The sequence below is a fragment of the Stylophora pistillata genome, chromosome 9 (genome assembly GCF_964205215.1).
Source record: "Stylophora pistillata chromosome 9, jaStyPist1.2, whole genome shotgun sequence".
Classification (NCBI taxonomy): Eukaryota; Metazoa; Cnidaria; class Anthozoa; order Scleractinia; family Pocilloporidae; genus Stylophora; species Stylophora pistillata.
In genome coordinates, this window is record NC_142527.1 from 28,335,639 (window position 1) to 28,361,960 (window position 26,322).

General features: G+C 38.6%; 4 protein-coding genes and 2 pseudogenes across 11 annotated transcripts; 1 reads left to right on the plus strand and 5 right to left on the minus strand.

The window, feature by feature from the left end:
* Positions 1-45: 45 nt before the first annotated feature.
* On the minus strand, positions 46-3,627 carry LOC111338441 (uncharacterized). Its single transcript, XM_022944944.2, has 4 exons — positions 3,491-3,627; positions 2,008-2,397; positions 1,657-1,731; positions 46-1,539 (listed from the first exon to the last, which is right to left on the minus strand). Exons 1-4 carry the CDS (start codon positions 3,606-3,608, stop codon positions 1,421-1,423), a joined length of 702 nt encoding a protein of 233 aa, XP_022800679.2. The 5' UTR covers positions 3,609-3,627; the 3' UTR covers positions 46-1,420.
* Positions 3,628-4,162: 535 nt separating this feature from the next.
* On the minus strand, positions 4,163-8,507 carry LOC148724178 (titin-like). Of its 4 annotated transcripts, none has more exons than XM_088732678.1 (5): positions 8,175-8,507; positions 7,668-7,787; positions 6,203-6,589; positions 5,377-5,658; positions 4,163-5,086 (listed from the first exon to the last, which is right to left on the minus strand). In XM_088732678.1, the coding sequence occupies exons 2-5, from the start codon at positions 7,720-7,722 to the stop codon at positions 4,872-4,874; spliced, it is 939 nt and encodes a 312-aa protein (XP_088588804.1). In that variant the 5' UTR covers positions 7,723-7,787; positions 8,175-8,507; the 3' UTR covers positions 4,163-4,871. The 4 variants fall into 4 exon arrangements, with proteins under 4 accessions (XP_088588804.1, XP_088588803.1, XP_088588806.1 ...); XM_088732677.1 differs by having other exon boundaries at positions 8,087-8,507; XM_088732680.1 differs by lacking the exons at positions 7,668-7,787; positions 8,175-8,507 and adding an exon at positions 7,854-7,872.
* Positions 8,508-9,455: 948 nt separating this feature from the next.
* Positions 9,456-13,612, minus strand: LOC148724180 (uncharacterized; annotated as a pseudogene). The gene is made up of 2 exons (XR_015991542.1): positions 13,186-13,612; positions 9,456-13,034 (listed from the first exon to the last, which is right to left on the minus strand). The product of XR_015991542.1 is annotated as an uncharacterized LOC148724180 (transcript).
* On the minus strand, positions 9,456-20,166 carry LOC148724179 (uncharacterized). Of its 2 annotated transcripts, none has more exons than XM_088732702.1 (5): positions 19,914-20,166; positions 15,052-15,456; positions 14,212-14,310; positions 13,620-13,854; positions 9,456-10,082 (listed from the first exon to the last, which is right to left on the minus strand). In XM_088732702.1, exons 1-4 carry the CDS (start codon positions 19,963-19,965, stop codon positions 13,670-13,672), a joined length of 741 nt encoding a protein of 246 aa, XP_088588828.1. In that variant the 5' UTR covers positions 19,966-20,166; the 3' UTR covers positions 9,456-10,082; positions 13,620-13,669. The 2 variants fall into 2 exon arrangements, with proteins under 2 accessions (XP_088588828.1, XP_088588827.1); XM_088732701.1 differs by lacking the exon at positions 19,914-20,166 and adding an exon at positions 16,950-17,196.
* On the plus strand, positions 10,201-11,989 carry LOC148724181 (uncharacterized; annotated as a pseudogene). The gene is made up of 2 exons (XR_015991538.1): positions 10,201-10,333; positions 10,721-11,989. The product of XR_015991538.1 is annotated as an uncharacterized LOC148724181 (transcript).
* Positions 20,167-21,661: 1,495 nt separating the features above from the next.
* Positions 21,662-26,184, minus strand: LOC148724182 (uncharacterized). Of its 2 annotated transcripts, none has more exons than XM_088732705.1 (4): positions 25,962-26,184; positions 24,295-24,690; positions 23,848-23,922; positions 21,662-22,907 (listed from the first exon to the last, which is right to left on the minus strand). In XM_088732705.1, exons 1-4 carry the CDS (start codon positions 26,014-26,016, stop codon positions 22,840-22,842), a joined length of 594 nt encoding a protein of 197 aa, XP_088588831.1. In that variant the 5' UTR covers positions 26,017-26,184; the 3' UTR covers positions 21,662-22,839. The 2 variants fall into 2 exon arrangements, with proteins under 2 accessions (XP_088588831.1, XP_088588832.1); XM_088732706.1 differs by having other exon boundaries at positions 24,304-24,690; positions 25,962-26,174.
* Positions 26,185-26,322: the final 138 nt, after the last annotated feature.

Here is a 26,322-nt window from a genome sequence, read left to right on the forward strand (position 1 = left end):
CCAAAACACATGCCGAGAGAGACTTGATTATTAGTTCATTTCAAACAAGGTAAAGTGTCGGCTTCAATCTCTTAAATCAAATTGAATCTTTCTTTTTGTTTTTTACAAACCTATAAAGATTATGAGGAAGGGCTGGGAATACTGAAGAGTCAAACTAAACGAGGAAAGGGTCTATCACCCAACACTGATTGGACAATAATTTCCAGACACTCACAAGACTATCTGGTGACTCCAATTTCATAACAATAGAGGGTTCTTTGAGTAATTGTCACATGTTTTGGTTGGAGAATGACTTAGTCTTGAGCTCTCAGTTTAAGGCGTGGCATGTTTCTCGAATTCATCTGTTACGAGGATCGAATTATTTTTACTGAATCTGTCACGCAATCCCAGACTTTTCTAGAATTATCTATAATCTGTAATATTCCAGAAACTTCTTTCATGTGACTCAGCAGTTTCCAAAAATAGTACAACTTGTAATACGCTATAAATAGTAATAGAACATTCTAGATAACTAAAGTAAATGTATAAAAGCTGGCTTGTGAGAAGTACAAAGAAGATTTGCCCGAGGGCTGACCCTCGTGGCTTGCTGACTGAAGTTGTGGAAGTTATGATGTGACGAAGCTATGACCTTTTGACCTTGCGAGATGCGGAGAGGAGAAAGAGAAGAAAAAGACGATACCCGAGAAGGGAAGAGGACAAAGAATATAGAGTTCACTATGAAGTCCTCCGGAAGAATTTGTGTATACGAAAGAATGCCATGAATCAAGAAAGCCAAGCATTGTGGTCTTCAGTCGGCGGATCGAGGTTGGAATTCGAAGTTGATCAAGACGATGAACACTTACACGGCATGAAGGATTGTAAGCCTGCTTTACGAACTGCTTTACTTAATCTTTAACCTAAGTAGATTAAACAATGTAAAACTAATTAAATAATAGTTAAAATGGGTAACTGCTTGTTGTTACATTTTTGTTGCGTGCCATATATCGTACTCGGGAGTCTATTTTCATATATGCTTTGTTAGCGGACATTTGTTGGTCATTCGTGCACGTAACACATCCCATTTGTCTTAAGACCTGATACAATCAGCAAGTTCGACCTTCCTTCCTCGTTTAAACAATAAATCGGCCACTTTGTGGGACTCAAATTTATTCCAATTGGTTTCTATTTATAAGAGCACTTGGCTGTTAGCTGTATGAGAAATACTTCTTCAGTTGAGGCTAGCAAAATGTATCAGCAAATATACAATACATAGAAAAGGGTTTGTCTTGTCAAAATAATATTTTTTGCGAAAGTCTTTAAACTAAATAACAATTAGATAATTTTAACTACAGAGGTCTCTACTAAAAAAAAACCGAGTTCATACTGCAAATTCTCCTTGTTGTTTCAGAACTACTTCTACTTCTCAAAATCTTTCCGGACGTTATAAATGGAAAAACCCAGTGCTAGGATTCACACTCATCATGACAGTTGCAGTAATGGTTGATATCATCCACACAAGACTGTTACATGTTTGTAAGGCCCTGAGTGAATTGCTGGCACCTAGAATATAAGGATACAGTATTAACTCTGAAAATTAAGGTAAAAGAGATAGACTTTCAAGTAAATAAAACTGAAGATAAAATGAAAAAGACAAAATTTAAGGAAAGAACCGCTTACCAGAGCTAGTTGTACTGCTGCTGTAGACCAGAGTCGAATGTGACATTGAGTGAGGAGTTGGACTTGAGTTGGTTTCTGAGGAGTTATCATAGAAATAACAAATTGGGACTTTCAATAATTGATTTTTAAGAAAAACAGTGGTCATTCATAACAAATACAATTACATTATGAACGATATTAGGAACGGATTTAACAAGGAATTTTAAGTCTTAGGGAGATTATCTTAGATATTCTTATCAGAAAAATTATAATCTAGTAAAATAGTTTTTCAAGAGGCCCTGGGATGTACCAGTTCACAGGTTAATGATGATATGATTGAAATATTGCTAGAGTCATAAAAAAATTCCTTACCTTTTATTTTCAGATGTATTACTTGTAAACATTTCTCTGTTTTGTCATCGTGTGGGGTAATACCAGAGAAGGAGGTCCATACTGCGTACAGTCCACTATCGTTTACAGTGACATCGAAAATCTTTATTATCAAAAGGCTTTGATTCCACTTCTTGAATTCTGTCTTCCCCTTGAAACAAACCTCCCTTAATGATCCAGAACAAGTGCCTTCTGATTCATTTTTCGTTAGGTAGGCAAATAAAGACGAATTTACAAATGCCCGATAGCCAGAAAACTCTTTTTCACTCTCATGATTTGATCTTTTGTAAAATAATGTGGCGTCCTCTCCAGAATTCTGAATAATTGGATCCGTAGAATTAGGACAAGCATTCCCAGCGGATGCCACTATGGCTGCAAAATTCAGGTACAATAAGGATCACTTGAGACTTAAAGTAATCCTCGATATTTATTTAATTTTATCTACTCGTTTAAGTCTTGTTTAGATCCTGGTAATGTTTTCTAATGGTATAATATCTTCACTCTTCCAAAACAAAGCTCCTCACTAAAGTCGTCAGAGCGCATGGACAGGTAACAAATCCATAGCATTACCATGTGTTAATTGATATAGCGGTAATTCTAAAATTTCCTTCATCCACTGAAAACATGATGTGTAAAATAAATTTCGTGTCCCTATTGAAGGACAGTCTTAAGCGATAGTTATAAGCCCAACCTCTCTGCTTGTTTCTTAGCCTTGAAAGAAAACCGCACCGCTTTTCAATTTTAAAATATTCCGCCATTTTAGTCTACTGCTTCCTATGGTCTCATGCGTGCGAAAGTTCCTGACATGCGCAGATGTTTTTCAGTTCCGTCCGCCATGTCTAGTTTTCTTCTTATTTAAATTTCAACTATTTCACCACGGCCAAGAACAATTTTGGCTCAGGAATTTGGTTTGCAGAAGAATTTGAGCAAATTTTCACTGCGAAGGGGATACATTTCTATAATTTTGAACGCATAGCGAAAAATTGGAATTCTGATATTCACTGTGGTTATTATAAGTTACTCCGATTCTATCAGCGGAGATCAATACCGGTTATTCAAGTGACGAAAAATATTACAAACATTTCCATGTTCATTCACAATTGTTTCAAATCGTGTATTCTTGTTCAAATTCAATAAAACTGTGTCATTATTGAATACCACGCAATGACGTTCCTTACTCGTGTGTTTTGTTCCGTTTGCAAGGTCAAAACCTTGAGATAAATGTCGTAAATGAATCATGCTTAATTATCCTCGACATCCCCTTATTTCACATAGTCTAACTTTTTAGTTTTGTAACAACTCACGACTCGTCCATTAGTGATCACGTTTTACCTACACCATTACGTTTTGATACACAAATAGATGCTTGGATTTGGAACAGCGTTTGGTTTCCGTATCCATTTCCGGTTAGAAAAACCGTCAGTATGAAACTAGATCCATCACAAAACATTTACAGTCTACCTACCTTGAATCAGAGTTAAAAAACAAACCAAACTGTATAAGGGGAACTTCATTTCGGCCGGTCGAGTTGAGAGTGACTGTACAGAAAGGAGCACTGCACAGCGCCGCATCACATTACGCATGACCCATTTTGACTAATACTGTTAAGACCCTGTCACACAATCATTGGGTTCTGTGAAAAATGGGAAGTGTTTTTATTAGTGCATGAAGTTCCGAGAATGAGCTTTATGTCCTCTATCCTCTATGAGCTCACAAAATGGGGTCAACGTTATGATAGCATATATATGATACTAATGGACGATCTAGAAGGGAGAAAAAATAGGTGCCCGACTTTGAAGGAATTTCTTAGTATCTTCGATAAACATCCCAATCTTTTAGCATGACGTGAGGTTGCACTTGCGACAAAGCTATGGCTTATTGGGTTCTGGGAAAAAAGGGAAGTCTTTCTATTCGTGTGTGAAAAGTGTTAACCTTGAAATTCCGAGGATGAGTCACTTTGTGTCCTCTAGGAGCTCACAACATGGGATCATATTCAAAATGTCTATATCTAATAATATAAGGCGTCCCACGACTTATTCCTTGAGTTCTGAAGTTAAAACAAAAATCGAATACGAAATCAGTTAGATGCAAGTTTGAGTAATTATTTACTTCTAAAGTAAAATAACTTGAAATTCCGTTTGACGAGACAGGGTTTATTAAAGTCACTTTCTTTCCCTTCGTTCTCAGAAATCTTGAGAATGGCTGGTGTACGGAATTGAAGAGGTGGGAAACTATCCAACAAATCTTTTTTCGCTTTCTCGGAGAAGTAAAAAGTGAAACGTAACTTAACTCGGCTAGTTAGGGGTTTTTCGCTGCAAAATAGCTCTCTAATCTGCGACGATTACACTTCAAAATTGCCAATCGCGTACATGTGGACATGTTCGTGATATTTGCATCGATCGACTCAGCGCCTCCTTCCTCGCTCGATGAGCTTCGGTCTTCCTTAAATCCGATGTGGATCGATCAAACTGAAAGTTGAACTATGTCGACGTAATTCCTTAAAACATCGGTTTCCACTTTCGGAGTTAATTCTATAATTTTCTTTTTCAACCCTCCTTCTTCTGTGAGAGAATGGCTGGTGCAGTAAGAGTTTGGAAACTGCAAGATAACTCCAAGTGCGGTATCTTCGAAGTTTAAAATAAAAGAAGCTCGACGTTTTGATATATTTGGTGTGCATTAGCAGCAGATCATCACACTCTGCCAAATCAAGCTTCTTATACTTCTATGACTGAATTTTAACTTTAAAAGTATAGCGAGTTTTTGCCGGTCAAATACATGGTCAGATACAACCTATATCAGACGAATGTCTGTTTAACTTAATGTTTGTGAATGCCTAACACTGCAGGCTACAGTTCAGTAATAGGAGGAAAAGATTCATGAGATCCTTTAAAGTCAGTTTGCTTCTTATAAGGTACCTTCTTCTTGCGACGTCTGCGAGAGCGACACATTATTTCTGAGAGTGTTAATAGAATAAGTATTATAAGCAATCCAGAAATGGCCACTAAGCAGATTATCCAGACAGGACTAGTAACTTTTGATGTTCCTGGTGGCGAATCACGAACTTGAAAAGGAAGAAGAGACACAATTTATAGTTAGTAAGGAAAAAGATGGAGAAAGGAGAACAACACCATATTTAAAATCGACTCCACTGGGTGAGTTATGTCAGGTTGCTTTTTTAGAGAAACGTATATCGATAGATGTTTCGTAACTTATAAGAAAGACTTATTCTTCTCTTCATCCTTATCAAAATAGTCAGTTGTCATTTCCCAGAGATCAGCAATGTACGAGGACATACATTCTTTAACTTAACACCACTTTAAAGGTGGGTTAACATAAATTTATTAAATTTACCTCTCTGCGTTGTTGGGAACTCAAGATTGTCAGAATCCTCAACTCTGACAGTGATTTCCGTGCTGTCTTTGCCTGCTTGGTTATGAGCTTCACACAGGTAAACTCCGCTGTCAAATGTCTTTATAGAAATGAAATAAAGAGCTTGGTTTCCAATAGTTTTCCCATGTTTTTTCCACGTTATGTTTGGTGTCGGAAATCCACTTGCAAGACATTTAATCACCAGTGGATCACCATCCCTAACGGAGATGTTTCTTTGTTGAGGAGTGTTGATTTTTGGTGGATCTGGATAAATGAATAAATAAATAAATAAATGAAACCATCTGGAATACAATAACTAATTTGTGTCTTCCTTGATAAAATAAATTACCAGATAAGCTTTGCCCATAGTCAGTGAGTATCGACACGTTCCAGTGCAATGCTTTGAGCTACCTTTGTATCTGATTCAGTTAAACACATCTTTTCCTGTATTCTATGTACCTCCTCCCACCTCTAGCGGTTCAACATGATGGCAGGTACAGAGTCAAAAAGACTCCTGGGATATTTAGTCCGCCTCTTGAATAACGCGGCGCATCACATTCGGCATGAAATGGCGAATTTTGTTAGAATAGTTTTTAACGAATACCAGGATGAAATAAACGATCAATAAATTTTCTCGTAATTACGCCGTTGTTTGTTATCCTCTTGACTTGTTCCCATGAAAAACTTGATCATGGTTAAAGGGTATAACTCCATTCAAGAGTTTTATCTGTGAGAACTATGATGTGTGAGAACTTTTTCGTCAATCCTTTATGTGTAAAGATCTGCGCGACAACCGAGGACTTCTTACCTTCAAGACGAAGCTTGACACTATCCGTTAAGGGAGCTCGACTCAGACCAAACTCAACTTGAATGCCATACTCATTTTCATCGTCTTTATCCAAATCATGCAAAGTGAATGCCACTTGCAAGAGAGACATGTCAAAGTTACAGCTTATCTTTTTCTCATAGTTTTCTCGTATTATTTCTCCACCAGTGTTGTTGATGAGCAGAAGTTTTTCCTTGAGGAATCCAGGATACTTCCAGACACCGAAAACCACCTCAATAATAGAATTTTTCCATGTCTCTGTGGGCCGCAGCTCGAACTTCCAAAACAGAGTTGCATTTCCTTTTCCCTTGCCAATAAAAGGGTTTCCTGGGTAAGACACAATCTTTGGAAGTCTTGAATGGCAGGATACTACATTGCAAATGTTGGAAGAAAGAATCTCGTGTTAAGTAGATAAGTTATGCGTGGTCTGCTACATTTGCGAGAAATTAATTCAGACCTCCCTAGAACGGTCTGCGGAAAAGGAAAATACATGTACTGCTCACTAAACCAGTGCTTTCGAAACAACTAACTTACTGTGATAGTCAGAGTGGCTGCCGATACGAGTATTCTCCTATGATTGAGAGCAAACTGATTAAGTCATAAAAACCGGGCTCGTAAGCCGGACTGTTTAGTCTCAAAATATTGAGCAGGCGATATTTACAAGTTGGCTGATGAAATATCAATACGCTTTTCGGAGAATTTGACCTTTTGGCTAATGGTGCGTGACATTGCCGAGGAGAAGGTGTTGATTACGACGTTGATTACGCGGAACTCGTCCATGAAAAAGGTTTTTTATTCGAATAAGAAGGCGCATATGGGTCTTCTTAGTCAGTTTCTACGAACCTTAATGTAATGATATTTTAATTGCTACGAAGACTTCAGGAATTGAGCCTTGGCCTGAAGCCTTCTGAAGGCGGGCGTCTGCTTTCGAAAGTTATAAATACGCAATGATTACCGTGATTTCGGCCGATTCGCGTCGTTGCTTCGTTCGTTATAGCAAAACAGTTTACTTTCCATTCAGTTCTTCCGCTTCACAACGAGACAAAGCTATATCACATGCACACAAGCTACTCAAGGCTTCTTGCTAATTATTATACTCGGCAATTTAGCTAAGACAAATTAAATGGGCATTATGCCATATTTCTGAAAAAGATACTCTGCGTTTCAGTTCGGCCGCAGACGCATCGAATGTTCTTCTACCTCACTGCAACAATATCCCAACATTCAGAATTAGTGCTTCTTGCTAATTATTATACTCGGCAGTTCAGCTAAGGCAAATCTTTGGTAGTTAAATGACAACGAAGTAGTGGGTATTATGCCATATTTCTGAGAAAGATACTCTGCGTTTCAGTTCGGTAGCTGACGTATCGAAAGTTCTTCTACCTCCCTGCAACAATATCCCAACATTCAGAATTAAGTTATTGAAAGATTATGTTGTTTAGCTCACCTGAGGAGAAGAGAAACGGAAGAGAACAAATTGAAAGGACAAATGGTGTCTTCATATTTTTAAAACAATTGCATCAACACAGCTCGCTTTTCCTTGTCACGGGAGGGTTCTAAAGAAAACCTGTGCGGATAATTTCAATACCAGTTCAGCCCCAAAACTTAAGGCATATATAATAATGGCACTTACCCATCCGATAAATTCCGAGAAAAAAGGGTTGTATAGGTATTTGTCACAACTGATTTCTAATTGATCAAGGTTTTCATTAACAGCCAATCATAACTAAGAGTAGCACATGCCACCGACCAATGAATAAGCTATAGATGAAAAAGAAAAATCAGAAAGCAAAGAAAAACAGATTTGATAATACAAGCGTGAAGAAGCGAGGCTTTATATCTGCTCAGCATATAGTAAGTCCCTACCTCTCCCCAGCTTGTTTCAGGCGTTCGCTTTGAGCAAACTAAAGACGCCGCTTTCGTCTTACGAATTTAGGATTTAGGATTAAAATACCTCCATGGAGTTGACAGCTTTATAGAGCACGTGGTGTCCATGTGCATCAGGAAAAACAAATGCAGTTCAGTAATTCGACATCTGTCCCTGTCCACCTGGTGCCATCGGGTAGACACCTTTGGAATCAATTCAGGTAGACAGTACACTTCCTATCTGTCCACGGGTCTGTTTCGATGCGTTGAACGCCAAGTGAAAATGGCTGAAGTACATCAACAAATGATTCTAACTTTTTGCGTCATGGGCAAAGTTGGAAATTTACAAAATAATATATCATGTGATTTACAAAATAACAAATCATGTGATGTTATGTACGCTTAGGCCAGCCGTTTTTAAAAAATGTGAAACTCTACCCTAAAAACTAGCTTGTAAGATCTAGCGACCTAAGAAAGTGAAAATTATGCATCCAAACTCGTGCGTCTCGAATTTGAGCTAATTGGTGGCTAAAAAGACCTTTTCATACGATCGATATCAGAATCAAGTTATATCGCTGTTGCAAGAAAATCTTGGCATCCACATGGCTCAATTCACTTGCAGAAGCTGTTACGGTTTCTGTATGTCAAATAGAATGAATATATGAAGTTCATATATTTTGAACTGCGGTATTAGATACGTATGATGCACGATCCTCGCAGTAGAGAGCGCTATCTATGCAATAGCGAAAAATCGTGCATCATACGTATCTAATACCGCAGTTCAAAATATATGAACTTCATATATTCATTCTATTTGATTTATCATCACAGGTTTATTACGAATCAATTTAACGGCCTGCTCCCAGTTGGCTTGTTAGCTCAGTTGGTAGAGCGCTGCACTAGTATCGCAGAGGTCAGTGGTTCGAATCCCGTACAGGCCTGATTTTTTTCAGGTCTGATTTTCATAGATAGCGCTCTCTACTGCGAGGATCGTGCATCAAACGGTTCTGATGATTGGCTATAAGCCGAAATTTGAATTTTGCATGAAAGTGTATGACAGTTATAAATAGCTTTGGTGTTCCGGCCAAAGATTGTTAGAGCTGATTCAAGGTCATATACATTCTGGGCTAAGGAAATGCCGAGCGTATTAAATCAAATTGACCATGACGTATATTTTAAAGTATCATAACAACACTCGACCGGTCACGAGAAACGTTTTTAACGGTTTTACTCCTCGCTCCATCGAGTTTAGGGTCTCGTATATCATGCTTTTGAGCGTCACCCAGAGAAAATATGTCCAAAATGGAGCTGATGGTTTTGCATTATGTCCCATTTGCATTGATAATTCAGTTTATCAACAGACAGAGGCTTGTTTTTGGATCAGACAGTCGTAAATTTATTTATCATATGTACATAAAAACTAGACTATTACATCAAAGGTATTCGACGGATACATTAAAACAACGGCAAAGTAATCAGGAATAATTGGTACAAACATTAATCAAAACTGTCTTTATAAAATAACCAAAGTAAAGTGCGCGCTCTGATTGGTCAATTCAGTGTCCACCAGTTGCCAAGGGGTGTACGCTGCTGATGTGAGCAAATGCTAAGACTAGTTTTTCCGCGCGCGCTTGTTTTTTCTGGTCACGTAAGATTTGCTAAATAAATTACAACTCTTTTGCTTCAATATAACAATTTTATGTTATAAAACAAAAGGTAAACCCCATAGTGTACACTATTGAGTTATGGATGCACTTAAGAGGTTTGCTAAGCACTGAAGAGGATAGAGTCGCTCTGGGCTATCGCCTCGCGCGACTCTTACGCTTCTTTCGTGTTTAGCAACCTCCCACGTGCATCCATAACTCAATAGTGTACGCTGTGGTGTTTACCATTTGTTAAATAGTAATAGTAAAGTAATAGAAACGTAGTTGCACGCGTTATGCTCAAGAATCTCAGTCGTTCTCCTGGCCCTATTCTCGATGTTCTGGCACTAGCCATAGTTAGTAGAGGGGACTGGTTATGAAACCCGGTAAACATCAAAGGGTTAAACAATAGCGCGGTTGGTGATGTTGAACAGACCCGTCACGTGACTCTGACCGTGCACAAGTTCATTCAAGATGGCGAACGGTGTAGACGATCTGTTTGTGTGGGGAGAAGATTGTGTGGGGAGAAGATTTTGAAGCGATCTTGGGTATTTTGGAAGACGATGACGAAGTAGAAGAACAATTTTCCGTCGCAGTCAGAAATGTAAGTTCAAAACGTTGCAATTTCGAGTTGTGATTTCGCGCTACTGAGCTTAAATTTGCCACACATGTGCTACTCTACGCGTTTACAAACTAAATTCAGCTAACGCTGGCGTAAAAACCATGCTTTTACATTGCCGTTTCTTCAAAGACAATCTTCTTTAGGGCTCCTGCAAAACAAGAAATACTTATAAAAAGCTTCTAAAGAGCTCAAATCTCCGGAATGTAGTGATTTGTCGAAATTATTTTAAGTGGTAAACCTTGTAATTGATAGAGCTTCGCGGCTTCTCGATACTCTTTTGATCGTAAAAAGCTGCCACCGAATTTTTACTTTTAAACTCTTAAGTAGTTTATTTATTTTACAATGGTAATTTTTCTAATATCTTTGTAGGCTCAGCGTCAAGAAATTGTTTGTCATGACTGCGGAAAGAAATACAAAACAATAGGAGGTTATGACAGACACAGGGCTACAAAACACAACAATCAACAGGAAGGATTGGAGCAGGTGCAGCAGTTAAGCCTGAGTGTTCTTGCAGAAATAATTGACCGTGCTATCCGCAGTGTTAAGGAAAGGAAAGTTTTTGCAGAAAATTTAAGGAAGGAGCTCAGCATTTACTTATACCAACAGCTACAAAAAGACAGCAATGAATTCTCTGCCATAAAAGCAATCTATGAAGGATATACAAGAAATGGAGATGCAGAAAAGTTTTATGGAAAATATTATGCAACAGTGGCTGTAAAGTCAACCCAATTCTTCAGTGGACTTTCTAGGAATGCAGCAACACTACTCGCAACCAAAGTTGCTGACTGTTTGCTGACATACTCTAAGCAACAAAAACACTCTACTGAAAGCAGTCATAATATAAAAACTGTGTTGTCAGATAAGGAGAAAGCTGGGATGCAATATCTTGAAGGTTATGTTCTGCAAAACTTACACAAAAAACATGGATGAACTAACTCAGTGGAGAGCCAACAAGCTATGGCAATACTGAAAGCTGGGAAACTGGAGAGCATAACTAACTCTGGCCAGAAACTTGTCTCAGCTTTGAATCGTGGGGGACTTTGGTCAATTACTCAGCCTGCACCGCAAATATTTTTAAAAACAGAATGTCATTTTAGGCAATTTACATCAAAGCCTGATTCGCAAAGATTGGATATTTCTGGCATCACTAACAAAGCAACCAGTGATAGTGACATCCTTGCTAACTACAATTTGATGATATCAGATGCAGAACTTGAACCGGACAGTCATGTTTGTAAGGATGTCTTACGTGGCATTGTTAGTCTGTATGTACAAGTACGTTAGTTCTCTTTTGCCAAGGATGTCATTCAGCATTACAAGATCACAGCAACCCAAACCAAAGCAAGGGCTTTATGCAAGGAAATTAGTAGAAGTTGTCAAGGTGATGACCAATAAAGGCAGGAATGAGACTGTTAATTCACATTTTTGATTAGTAGCTTATGATCAGTACCACCATTTGCAGTGAAGAAAATAAATGTATTGTTAACTCTGAATTTTTTTAAACTTTGTTTCAGGTTTGTTAAAACAATGAAATTCATTCAAGTTATCAGTGAGATAGATTATAAGAACTTGGGAATGGATTGTTAATAAATCATACTTCTTGTTTTATATGCTCCTAATAAAATCAGACTTTTATAACCTTTTGAAACAACTATCTCTACTTTCCTGAAACCCTAAAGTGTGTCAGCCAAGAGTAATTTATCAGTAGACACTAGTTGATGACCAATTAACTAAAAAGGGCCAATTATTTTTCATGAAAGGGACTTTACTTAGACACAGTCCTTTTGTTGTCGCTAAAACCTCCTACCCCAGTAACTGCATTGAAAATTCAAATGAAATGTAGATGGCTACAATTTTGTAATGACAACAAATTCAAAGGAAACTTGCTTTCTGTCATTGTTAGGTGAACATGCACTAAAAAAATCTTCATCAAATGACATGAGATAATTGTATCTTATTCCATAATACAAAATGTACACTGGCTGCTATGTAATTAATCTCCTCAATGATGAATTGACTTGATTGATTACAGTTTCAGTTTTTTTCTACATGCTTTTATGGTCTTTCTTGAGAAAAGCAGGTACTCCAAACATTGTGGGCATGCACCTTCCCCGACTTCTTTTTCGCACATGAGATGGCAGTCATTTGACCTCCAGAAACCTTTGTTGGGAAACTGCTCACCCTGCTAACATGCCTGAAGTGGGTCTTCATTTTATGGGAATTACATGATGAAACAGCTGGCTTGTTAATTCACTGGCTTCCACTCCACAGCAAAGTTTATAGCACTCTAGCTCTCTTACAATTTCACATACTGAAATGTTTCTGACTGAACGATAGTGAGTAACATAGAGGGGATGACCAAAGGCTTTCACAGTGTGTGCAAGACTGTCATCGATCATTATTTCTACTTCTGGGAGAAGGAAAGGTTCTACAATCTTTTTCAGAATAAGTCTGTCTGACATTGTTTTCAATTTCCACCCTTTCAGCGTTTTCAGGCCAGTGATTCGCTGGCACAATTCACCAAACGACTTGTAACATGCCTTAGGTTGTTGATCGTGCTCCTCGACAACCGATCGAGCAGGTCTTGGCGTAGGTCTCGCAGACTCGTGACTTTTCCTTGGCATGTTTAATGCAGGGATGGCGCCGAATCGTAGTTTCTCCTTCGTCATTTTCGCCGTTTGAACTGCATTTGAAAATATAGTAAAACACAAATAAGAATGATGAAAATTAACCTTCAAGAAAATTTCACAGAGATCGTAAATAAACAAAACCATACGGAAAGCGAGAGCTTGTCTTCAATTTCTACTGTAAGCTTATATCGCAGCCGTACTTACATATTTCAAAATCTTCTACGTCGAAGTGTTTTTCACAGGTAAACACCTTGTCGTTTCGATCCTTTTTCGAAATTCATGGTCGATCTCACGCGTCTTTGTGATCTCACTCAACCAATCATCCTGCCATTTCTTGTGTGCCTCGTCCTTCGCTGCGGGCAACTTCCAAATACCGATTCTTATCGTTCTTCTACAACACCCACAGCCAAACACAGCGCGGTTATCTCCAGGCATGACGACTAATGAATAGTGTAGCTATAACACTCATCGGATCGAGATTAATCTAAGCTAAAAATCCGGCGAAATACAGCGTAAGTTTCCGCACACTCACGTAACTCCGATCGACATGTTTGCTTTTCCTTGTGCACGGTCATAAAAAACCATAACAAAGACATCGGCCTTTGATGTTTACCGGGTTTCATAACCAGTCCCCTCTACTAACTATGCACTAGCATTATGCCCACAATTATCATATGACTTAATTTAGCTAAGCTAACTGATCTGAGGTAAGCAGGTTTGTCTCGAACACGTCAGTCGAACCTTTTTTACGATGGTGACACCAACGCTTCAGCACAATAGATGTTATGACACCAAATACGATAACTCCGGATGCCACCGCTAACATAAAGAAGAATTTCTTCGATGTTTTTCTTGGCACTGAACCGCTGGGCTCTGGAACAGATATATATATATAAAAATCTGTTGATCAAACTGTGTTGACAGATATTTTGGTTAAAAGGTAGGTGGCCAAATGAGTATGAAGGTCAGTTTGGAGGTTAATTAATAGGAATGAAAGTATTTTTACAAGTTGGATAATAATGAACTGTTTGAACTTGTAATATGCGAAATCATTTGCAGTCTAAACTCAGGCTACCGGGGTAGGTAGGTTTGTAGAGCGCGTAGATGAAAATTTAAATTAAAATTCTTGATTAGATAGGAAAAGAAGCGTCATCTGCAGTGTAATTGACCAATGATCTAACTGATTCACACATTCTTGGGATGGGCGGACCAGCAGGATAAGAACATTACCTTTCACTGTTTCCCGCGTAGACCCAACTTTGTTAGTGGTATACACCGCTGTAGTGCCATTTCTCTGTTGTGGAGTAGCAGTTTTTGGTGGATCTGTGTCTAAGAATTTACGCAAAATTAACTGTCATACCTAGAAGTTTTAAGAGGAAATAAAATCGGTGGAGTAAAAAAGTTTAATTTAGATTTGTGAACATAGTATTAGACCAGACCCCAGATTTCCGGATTTAACACACATTTTTTTCAAGGCTGGATTCTTCTTTGTTTTTTCATTTAACCGCTCTTGTTCTCCTGAACAGTATGATAAAAAAACATTTTCCCGCTCGTTTTATGCGGCGGAGGTCTATTGACGTTGGTGATCTTCGTTCTCGATAAATTAGGAATGGCTGTGAACACGATCATGTGTCTAGGTCAATCTTCTGTTGGACCATTCACGAAGGAAACGAAGCTTGCAATTGTATAGCTAGAACTGACGACAGTTTTATTGTATTAATAAAAATGTAATAATAACCTACAATACCATTGAATAACATTATACTCGCAATTCGCATTGATCTTGAAATAACCGTTATCGATTTCTCAGAATAACTCAGTGCGGCTTCTCTTTTGGGAAATTTTGGGGACCCTTCCAATCAAGGAACTGCATCTTGGATCCCGACTGAACAAAACAATGCTCCTAAAATCTCATCAACTTTTTGCATTCGTTGAAGAGATATGTATGCATCTCTTCTCCGTGAACCTCATCGTATGACTCACAAATGAACCATAATATCACAGCAACCTGAAATGCAATTTTGAGTTGAAACGAACACTCTATGAGCTGTCTTTAACGATATTACTTACGTCTCAATTTAGCTTGAAGTCCGTACACAACTTGAAGCTGAACTGTGTCGGTCAACGGGGTATGCTGGAGGCCATATTCTACCACAATTCCATACGTTTTGCTTTCTTCAAGCTTTACATTGTAAAGTTCAAACACAGCCATAGAGGATGTCAGATTTCCTGCCCAACCTACCGATGACTCATATGAGGGCCTTGTTAAGGAAAAGCCACTCGAGTTGACAGCTATCAACTTTGTTTTCAGGAACCCAGGACTCTTCCAAATACCAAAAACCACCTCATAAAGATCATCCTTCAAATCTCCTGAATTGTAGTGCCACCTAAACCTAACAGATTTGCCAATGATGGCTATTGTTGGCGTGTCTGGAGCATCGATCATCCTTGGGTACACTATGGCTTGAATCGATCCTGTAAATGACATGGCACCAGTCATTATTTACGGCATCCCTGGGGGGGTGGAGGAGGGGGTGGGTGTCACATTGAAATTTACCTGATCCCCCTTAGACCTCATTGGCAGTCACTTTTCCATACTGTCCCCCTTGTTACTCTTTTGACCATGACTGATACCCCCCTCCGTTTCCCCCTGAAAACCTTGCGACTCCCTCTCCTCCTGAAAAAAAAAAATCCCCGGCCCTCCCAGGTGATAAATAATGACCGGTCCCTTCGTACGTATAACGTTTAAGAAGTGATAAATGACTTATCAGCTTCAATGACGCTTGGTCTAATTTTATTGAAGATATGTTCATATCGATAAGTTTCACTCTCAAGAAACGTTACTTAATATAAAGCCTTACGGTTACCTTTTTGTTTTTTGTTTCTCAACTATTGCGTTCCTTTTACAGACTGCTCAGTGGTCAGAACATACTTGATAGGTTGACTAGCAACGTGGCGTGCAGATGCAGACACTCCGTCAAAAAGCAACTATTAGAAGTGGAGTTCCTGAAACTTCTCTATCACTGCTCATTAGAGGACATTACGGGAAACTGTTGCGCTCAAAATTTTTATCATATCAAGTTTTTTTTGCGGTAAAAGCCTGTTAAAATGGTTTACTTTGGCATGGAAGGACATTGAAGAGGTAAAACTGGGACTCAAATGGAGGGAGGATGGATTTAATTTGTAGCTTACTTCCTTAGCGTGACCACTTCCTTTAGACACAACCGTGCTCAGAGGTCTACAGACACGCATTCTGTTTTGTAGGCATGGATCCGCCAAAATCCTCAATTTCTTAATACAAATCGTTCCGTGTATTAGCTCGACTGCGACGAAGTTATCTGTCCATCACGATATCACCAGAGATATATTTAACCTCTTTAAATCATAGCTTCGGTTCCCCTTCCCTTTTTCTCAGAAAGGTCGATGTTGCCGTAATGGAAATAAACATGAATAATTCTTGAGTAAGCGGGGTAATTTTTTTTCAGTAAAGATAGTGTCTCCGAGATTTTATTTTTAAGTTCTAGCAACGAACTTTTTCAGATATTTCCACCTTTCTATCGATAAAAGCGTTAAGCTGAAGCTCTCAACTGCTCTGCTTAGGCACATTCCCTCTCAATTAATTCTATAAGCTTCATTTCTTAACGCTTCCGCTTCGCAATTCTTCTAGAAAGGTGTGGCTTGATTAATTTCATTTCATTTCGTCGACCTGATATACACTGATGTTCCAAAGTTCGCATTAATGGTCACATTTCATTCAAAAGGAAAAAAAAAACATCATCCATCGAAAACATCATTTCATTATTACAAAATATGGATTTTAAAATACTTCAAATATAGTATTAATTTTCTGTTCGTCAGATTTCCGACCGACGATCGCTATGAACACCAGGCTAGGACTTTCAACTGGCCGACAATAAATCAGTCATGTTCTAAAACTCATTAATTCCCAGACAAACATTTTGGCTTACCTGCGACGCAGTGAATCACAAGATAACAAATCCAAAGTATCGAACGTTTCTTCATCTCTTTGATTAACCCAATTTAAAGCAGATTAAATTGTTCAATGAACTACAGTTAAAACGAACCAAACAGAAAAGAAACGAATCGTAAAACGCTAAATTTTCCGGGAGATGTAATATTCTAATTTTGATACCGCAAAATTGAAAAAAAAACTCGTAAACATCAACACAGTCTATTTTGGTTTGTCTTCCCGTGTTTATCAGGAGCCACTCACATTGCAGCTATATTTAACAATTGGTTCATGCTTTAGCGTGCACTATCGAGTTATGGAGCACGCGGGAAGTTTGAAGAGCACGAAAGAAGCGTAAGAGTTGCCCGAGGCGATAGCCGAGGGCAACTCTAGCTTCTTGAGTGCTCTCCAAACTTCCCACGTGCTCCATAACTCGATAGTGCACAGCCGAAAGCATGAACCAATTGTTTTAGAACATAGCCGGTGGAATTGTGCATCAAATCCGACGCGAAAAACGGACAACAATAACAATTGAAGCAAATCGTGACGGCGCTGATGCCGAGTCTCTTTTTGCTTTGTTTTTCTCTTTTTCTGCCTCATTTAATAACTCTAGCCCAAGGGAAAAGGTCGAAACATTGTCTTCGTTTTCGGACTAGTAGGCCGAGTTTCTGTTTGTATCCATTATTGTCGGGAAATATATTATTTTTCCCCGCGCTAACAATGGCCGCTCGCACGAAAAAAAAATTTCTGACGAAGTCAGATTTGCTGACGCTATCAGCGTGCACTATCGGGATTTTCAGCACGCTTACGTATAATGAATTTGATTGCGCGACTCTGCCAGCTATGTTCTAAATATATATATATCTTATTAGACGACTTTTTGTGTAGTATCGCTGAGTTTTTTACGAGTTGTACCGTATTTTTAGGAGCCTGCAGGGGGAGTCAAAATACAAACAACGAGTGCGGGCGAATTTCGCGGATAATTCTGCAGTACAAATATCGCGTGATATTTGTGCTCGCGTCACGTGTTATTTGTACTCTACGAAGCATTGTTGGATGATAAATGTATCTTATTAGACGTTTTGTTGTGTAGTATCGCTGAGTATTTTTACGAGTTGTACCGTACTTTGACGAGCCTGCAGGGGGAGTCAAAATACAATCAACGAGTGCGAGCGAATTTCGCGGATAATTCTACAGTACAAATATCGCGTGATATTTGTACTCGTCTCACGTGTTATTTGTACTCTACGAAGCATTGTTGGATGATAAATATATATTATTAGACGTTTTGTTGTGTAGTATCGCTGAGTATTTTTACGAGTTGTGCAGTATTTTGACGAGCCCGTAGGACGAGTCAAAATACACATAACTCGTAAAAATAATCAGCGATACTACACAACAAAACGACTAATAAGTTATTTATTATCCAACACGCCAAACTGTTATTTCAGTGCGGGCGAATTTTGCAGATATTTATTTACGGGGAGTGCGTGACAGAAGTAAGCGAAGCGGAACGGAATTGGCGCGTTGTTGTGTTGCTGTTTCTATTTTCTTCATTAAATGAAGAAATTTTCTGGTCGTCAAGCTGTTTTTCGATTCATCTAATGAACTTGGATCTATATTTGTCAGCCATTCTGACCCTTCGTCGAAAATATGATTCAAATTGTGCGCCATTTTTTTTTAGTAACTACCTATTATAGGAAATTAACAATGCACTTTATTAACGCGATTTTACAATGAGCTCAGTATGCTGTCGACTGAAAATATTCAACAGTATCAGACAGCGTGTCTGTGACCGCGCATGGCGACATTCGCTCTCTGCTTTCTTTGATAATTCTCTTTTCTCACCTGCTTTCTTGTCACCACATCAAACTTTACCTTCATGGTTTGGTAAACCACGATCTCATTACTGACATATCGAGCGGATTAGGTGGCGTCTGCTAGTTACTTCCGCTTTCCGCGCTACTTTCGCTTTTACAGAAACTTACATAGACCAAATTTACGCATCATTGCTTCGACCACAGTTTCCCGACATATGCCTACTGTTTTTATCACCCTTTGTGTCAAAGAGGGGGCATTATAAAATGCATTAAAACGAGTCTTTTTAAAGATATTGAGCCACTCACTTTGAAGTCGCTCCGAAATATTAAAAAAGGTCAGGTTTTTCATTTTCCAGCCTCCTCAGTAGTAGGATATATGAGGATTCGTGCGAATCAAAGCACAATCTCCCCGGCCCGCTCTTTGCCCGTCCTTGGCCTTGTTCTTGGGTTTATTGCCCGTAGTTTTTGGTCAGAGCCTCAGTTTGAGGGTTCTAACATACTTTCGTTAAAATTATCATGCATACATGATAATTTATCACTTTCGTGAGATTTCTTTAAGCATATTTTTTAGCATTTTCGTCAAATTATTGTGCATGCACGTTATTTTTGCACTTTTCCATCGTCTATTTGTGGTATTCACGTTAAAACATCGTGCATGCACAATAATTTGACGGCGCGACATTTGCCTTTAAGTGTGTTGTGTGACCGAGTTTTTGTGATGTCTAGGTTTTATGCAAATTGAAAACAAAAAATGTCTCATAAATCTTCTGAAAAGTGTTAAATAAGCGTATATTCACAATAATTTGACGAAAATGCTAAAAAAATATGCTTAAAGAAATCTCACGAAAGTGATAAATTATCATGTATGCATGATAATTTTAACGAAAGTATGTTAGAACCCTCAAACTGAGGCTCTGACCAAAAACTACGGGCAATAAACCCAAGAACAAGGCCAAGGACGGGCAAAGAGCGGGCCGGGGGGATTGTGCTTTGATTCGCACGAATCCTCATATATCCTACTACTCTCCTCATAGCAAAACAAAGTTCGGCAAATGTCCGGTTATTCCCACCGCAACGTGGCGAGGAAGATCACATTTAAAAAAACATCTTCAACATTAACGACAAACCCACGCCAATCTTACCTGTGAAGCACTGAATCGCCATATAAAGAATCGGAGGTGTGAATGTTTTCATCGTTGAGATAAACAAATGCTGCTCTGCTTTTGACTTACTCGAGTTATTCAAACTTCAATCACTTCTTTAAATACTAAGTAAAAACGTGCGAAAGCGTACACAGCCAACAGCCTGTTTATATCAACGATTCAGCGATCGATTTTAGGGAAACACATTTCCCGGCGGGTTGTTTCGAAACGGCACTCTTTGTCTTTCTGTTCTCGGAAATCACGTGACGTTCATGAATAAATAAAGGTTGTTGCTCTAGTATATCATCATGTTCCCATCAGTTTAATTGTAACTCTGTAAAAGGAATTTGGTGGCTTCATCAAGGCTGTAATTTCCTTTTTATTGAGTGGCTTTGTTGCTAGACTGTGTTACTTAAACTTTACCGAGTTTTGAACTTGATTCAATGCAAATATCAAACAGCAAAACACTGCGGCTTTTATCACTAATGGGATCGACTTTTATTCATTTGATTTTACTTCTTTTTCATTGCTCCAGGGCGCGTTTACTTTCAGCCGGAAAGAAATTGGGAGGAAACAATCAGAACACCAGAAATGCAAAATCAGGAACAGACATCTGCTGCGGTCGTCACAGTAGCTGAAAAATTCGAATACAAAAAGAAATGATTTTAAAAGCAATCTTCAGAATATTTATTACGTCAAAATTTGATTTATTCAGACCCCTGGTAATTTCCTCATTGGTGTAGTATTCTTGCTCTTCATAAACCTCTAAATTGCTCTGTAAGGATAAACAAGCAGTTCACCGCCTTTTCTACAACCATTCATATTCACGCCGCGAACATTTTCTTCTGGAAAAGTGTGAAATAATTGACTTGATTAATTTCGTCGACCTGATATACGCCAATGCTCCAAAGTTCGCATTTTTAATTGTCACTTTTAATTCAGAAAAAAAACAAATTCGGTACAGCGTTTTGGGTTAGAGTTAAGACCTTCCCATTAACCGTGGATTGTAAAATACTTAAAATATAATATTCACCTCCTTATCTTCGGGTTTCCGACTCGCGATCGTTTTAGACAACACGCTGGGACTTTTAATTGGCCGACAATAAATTATGCTCAAAAACTCACGCAAAGAACTGTTTGGCTTACCTGTGACGCAATGAATCGCAAAGTAACAAATCCAAAGTATCGAACGTTTCTTCATCGCCTTGTCAAATCTAAACGATTAGTCTAATTTGCAGGAATATGTATTAATGTGGCTAATTTTGATGCTGTGAAATTCCACGAAAAGGTACACACAACAGCATCGCCTATCTTTTATTTGTCTTCACGTGTTTATTAGGAGCCACTCATATTCTACGCCTCTCTCAAAATAAAGTTTTCATTGCAAGTTGCAGGTTCTGTCCAATTCCTAAATTCCCAAGATTTCTTGGCGCTTTCCAATAGCACAATAAGAACCGAGCGACCTGACCGGAAAATATGAAAAGCGTTTCAATCCTAAGGATTGAAATGCTGTAACGGAATGGACATTCCTAATAAGAAATTTAACTGTTTGGACAGTCGAGTGAAATCACGACATCTCCCGTTGGTAAAGAAACTTGGGGATCCATCATTATGAATCGCCTGGGGACGGGGTGGAGGACTTTTTTTGGGGAGGGGGGAAGTCTCACATGGTTTTCAAGGTGAAAGGAAGGGGATCAGTCATCGCCAACAAAATATTAAGGAGTTAACTGTTAACTAAGGAACGTTAATGCTGCTTGTTAACACAAACTTTGATAAAATACTCCAGAATGCTGAACTACTGTAGGCTTGATATTTACAGACACATTCGGCAGGTGAAACTAAACCTTCAAAAATGTAACGAAGAGTACATTTGTTTCAGTTTCTTAAAATCTCTAAATATCAACGTATACTATCGAGGATCTGGCGAATACAAACTTTGAACTGATATAAAACACTACAGAACACTAAACAACCATAGGCTTGTAATTACAGAGACATCCGGTAGACTAATAGTCAACCTTCATAACCGTGACGAAACGTATGTTTTGCTAAGTTTCTTAAGACCTCTAAATATCAACGTATACTGTCGAGGATAAATACAGCTGCTGGAAAATACAAACTTTTAACTGATAAAAAACAAAATATCACTAAACACCCGTAGGCTTGATAGTTACAGTTTATAGAGACATCCGGTTAGCGTTAGCTAATACTTAACCTTCATAACAGTAGTAAAGCCTACATTTGGTTCAGCTCTGATAAGTCCTCCTAAAATAGTCTAATAGTACATATATTACCAAACAAAAACTTAACGATGACTCACTTTAACCCCTTAAAATAACCTCGGTCTGACAATTCTCTGTCCCAGTCTTTCCGTAACCTTTTGGATTGAGAATGCGGCTTGACCATTAGCCTCACGCACACATCAAATTTACGTTGGGCCTTTCTTATTCGGGAGCCACATCTCAGTTGGCTATGGTTGAGCACATACATCAAGCACTAGTCAAGCGACAATCTCGACCGCAGAGCACCTCTGCATTGTCCATGACTGATGACAAGGAAGAGAACCTCTCCTCCAGCGCCGTCAGTCATGCGCAACAAGAGATGTCCGAAAATTTACTTCATGTCTGATGGTTATTATTTTCAATTTTCATCATGTATTCATTTAGATTCATCTAATGGTTAATGAAACAGTATTGACAATGTTTAAATCTACAACAACAGTGATATAAAGGTGAATTTTACGCTGCCGCTTATTGTGTCCATTGGGGAGCTTTGGTTGAAAACAACGGCGATATCTCTCAGAGTTCAAATGGTCAGGCAACCTCGTTCCTGGGGTCATCTCTTTCCCTCCCTTTTTGGAGGGAGGTAGAGAAAGGATGCTGGGAACGAGATTGATCCATTTTCTTGTTTCTACTTTCGACTAATACTAATTTGCAGCAATGATAGCCAAAATCATTGTGATCGCTTTTGTCTTCCACCCTGAGCTAGTGAGACCTGGAAAATAAAAGATGCAATATTCACTCCGGTGAGTAGGCCAGCAGGTGAGAGTGATATGCAAAAGAGAGTAGGCAAAAATGGGAAAAAGCTAAGGTCAGAACTACTCACAAGGTAATTAATTCTACCGTTGTAGACCTAAGTTAACAGAGAAACTAGTCGTTTCCTAGTTTATGTGAAGGTACTAAACGCTAACACTGATTTACCAGTATTCAGTGCAATCTCAAAACTTCAAGCCTATCCAGAGGCGTTGTGCACATTTACAAATGTACTACTGCGAGGTAGAGACGTAGGAATCTAATATGACTGCTCAAAAGGAGAGATTTTTAATTAAAGGTTCTTGCCGGCAGAGCTAAGAAAATTCTAATGCAGAATTTGCTAGTCATCCCTAAATCTTGAAGGCTACTGGTTGCTCTTTGTATGTGTTGGTGGTATACTAATGACAAACCATAAAATTTTGAGTTTAAGGGATTTTTTTCAGTTTAGGCACAAATCTTAAGACTACTCACTATGTGAAGGTGCCATATCTTTTACTTTGGGGCTTCTATCATCGTATTCAAGATGGCTTTGACGATTATCTATTTTGCTGCTTTTTCATTGTTTCAAGGAGTGTTTCTTTCAGCCGGAAAGAAAGTGGGAGAATTATGAAATGATAACCGGAATTACTTAGTGGCAGATTGTATTATCAACTCAGTTGGCTCGGGTAAGCGTTCATTAAAGCTGTGTTACAACAGACTATGAGTGACTACTCCATTTAGTAAGTTAAACGCTGACCTGCTGGGCTGCTACTGGGACTAGTGACCCGAGTCGATTGAGGAGTAGGACTTGTCCTGGTTTCTGTGGTTGCGAGGGAGACTAAGTTGGATCGGGGAAGCGTTCATTAAAGCTGTGTTACAACAGACTATGATTGACTACTCCATTTAGTAAGTTAAACGCTGACCTGCTGAGCTGCTACTGGGACTAGTGACCCGGGTAGATTGAGGAGTAGGACTTGTCCTGGTTTCTGTGGAGTTATCTAAAAAATAAATGACATTATTTCAAATTGTGCGTTTCACGTATGGATTTAAAAGAAACGTAATAGATTTATACAGCAAGAATACTAAGTCATGTCAGATATTGTTCGCAATCATGCGAGATACCCCAAGTTTAGGAAAAAATTTCCAAAAAATAAATTCCGCTAAGAAAACATATAAAGGGACAAGAGCAAGAGAGATAGTGGTCTCTATGTAAAGAGTGTATATATATATAATGTAAATGGTATATGTTACTTAAATATATTTATTTATCGCGGGATTACGTTGGTACCCTTAGATATCTCCTGACTCTCTTACGGGTAACAATAGCGGGAAAAAAGTTTAGACCCGAATACTGTAAATCACATACATACCTTCCTTACCTTCTACTTTCACATGAATCACTTTTAGGCATTTCGCTGTTTTCTCGTCAGGATGAAGTTGCTTAAAGCTCGACCAGACTGCGTATTGTCCACTATCATTGACAGTGGTATTGAAGATCTTCACCAGCAGCATTTGGCTATCGCCCCTAAACTCTACCTTACGCTCCTTACAAACATCCGACAGGGGACCAGAACAAGTGCCTCTTGATTCATTCTTTTTCATGTAAGCAAATTGTTCAGAATTTTTCTGAGCGCGATAGACTAGGAAATCTTTATCATTTTCATGTTTTGATCTGTTGTAAACAAGGCTCGCGTCCAATCCCGAACTGACTTTAACTGTTTCTATAGCCACATCAGAACAGACATCTCCTGCAGTTGCCACTGTAGCTGCAAAATTCGAATACAAAAAGAACTGATTTTTAAGGTCATGTTCAAAATTCTAAATTTGATTTTACTCAGGTCAAGAGAATATCGTCTTGACCCAGATCTAGCTAGACCCCGGGTAAAAAGAAGAAAGGCTGATAGTTTCGAAAGAAACTGTTTGGGGCTGCGTCGGTGGGAGTAACGAAATAATTTGGATATATCAACAAAGTTGAAATGGTAAATTGGCCACCGTAATGATTACAAAAGCTGACGTTTCGAGCGTTAGCCCTTCGTCGGAGCGACGAAGGGCTAACGCTCGAAACGTCAGCTTTTGTAATCATTGCGGTGGCCAATTTACCATTTCAACTTTGTTGATATATCCAAATTAAAAAGAAGAAACTTCTGAAACGCTATGTAAGATATATATAAACAGTTAACCCCCTTATCTAAAACTATTTAAATTCAAATTTCAACGCTTTAATCCCGTCAAGAACACTTCCTACTCAATATTTAGGTTTCCGGACGAATTTCAGCAAATGTCTCCTGCGAAGGGAATAGATAGCTATACGTTTACACGCATAACGAAACTCTCATTTTTATCGCGATAGTAGCCATTTTGATTCTACACAGAGATCAATGTCGGGCACAGGAACGAAGGATTGCGGAAAACATTTACAAACAATTGCCCAAGCACGTTCATTCACAAATAGTTCATCATCACAAATAGTTTCAGTTCATCATCACAAATAGTTTCAAACAAGCTTTTTAGTCAGTGACAACAAAAAAATTTTTATTTGTTATCATGCCTGACTACAACTATAGTATTTTTTAAATGTTTTCTTGATTTATTCAATAAAAAGCTGCGTCATCACTAACATATCAATGAATCTTTTGTCTCAGTGTTTCCGAGAAAAGCAGGCAGTCTATAAACGGTTAAGACGCTAATTAAGGAATTTGTCGTAATTAAATGCATACTTTTCCTTGCGGAAAATCAGTGATTATCTTACAGAGATAGGTCTTACTTTTTTCATTGAAAACTCTTCCATAAGTGATTTCCGATCCTTTAAAGTGCACTGTAACGTTTTGATATCAGTGAAGGTGTTTGTATTTTTTCTGTAGGGATTAAAATCGCTTAGCCGATGCACAGAACGTGAAATGCGCGTGGTCAAAGTTGTTCCTATCGGTTTCCGGCAGTTTCTAATTCAATAAATACTAGGATAAGGCGAGCTTTTTCCCATCACCTCGAAAGCTAAATACATCGCAAATCCTTGTCTTGAGCATAACAGTCGACTTACCTTGAATCAGTGTTAAAGTACAAACAAAAGGCAAACTCCATGTGAGAAATTTCATGCTTGCCGGCCAACGTTGAGAGTACTAATCTTGTGCAAAACGTGTCGAGTATCTCATTCAAATGCGTTACTCTTGCCCTATTTCAAGCTAATCTTATAAACAATACGGCTACTGTGGTTTTCTGGGAAAAAAGGGAAGTGTTTCGAAAGGTAATAACATTGAAATTTCAAGAATGATCTTTGTGTCCTCTTTAAGCCGTTAACATGAAATCAGCGCTGAAGGACTTCTTCGATGCTAATGGTCGATCTAGAAGGAAGCCGAAATAGACGCCTGCTTTTTTTCACAGGAATTGTTAGCGTCTTTAGT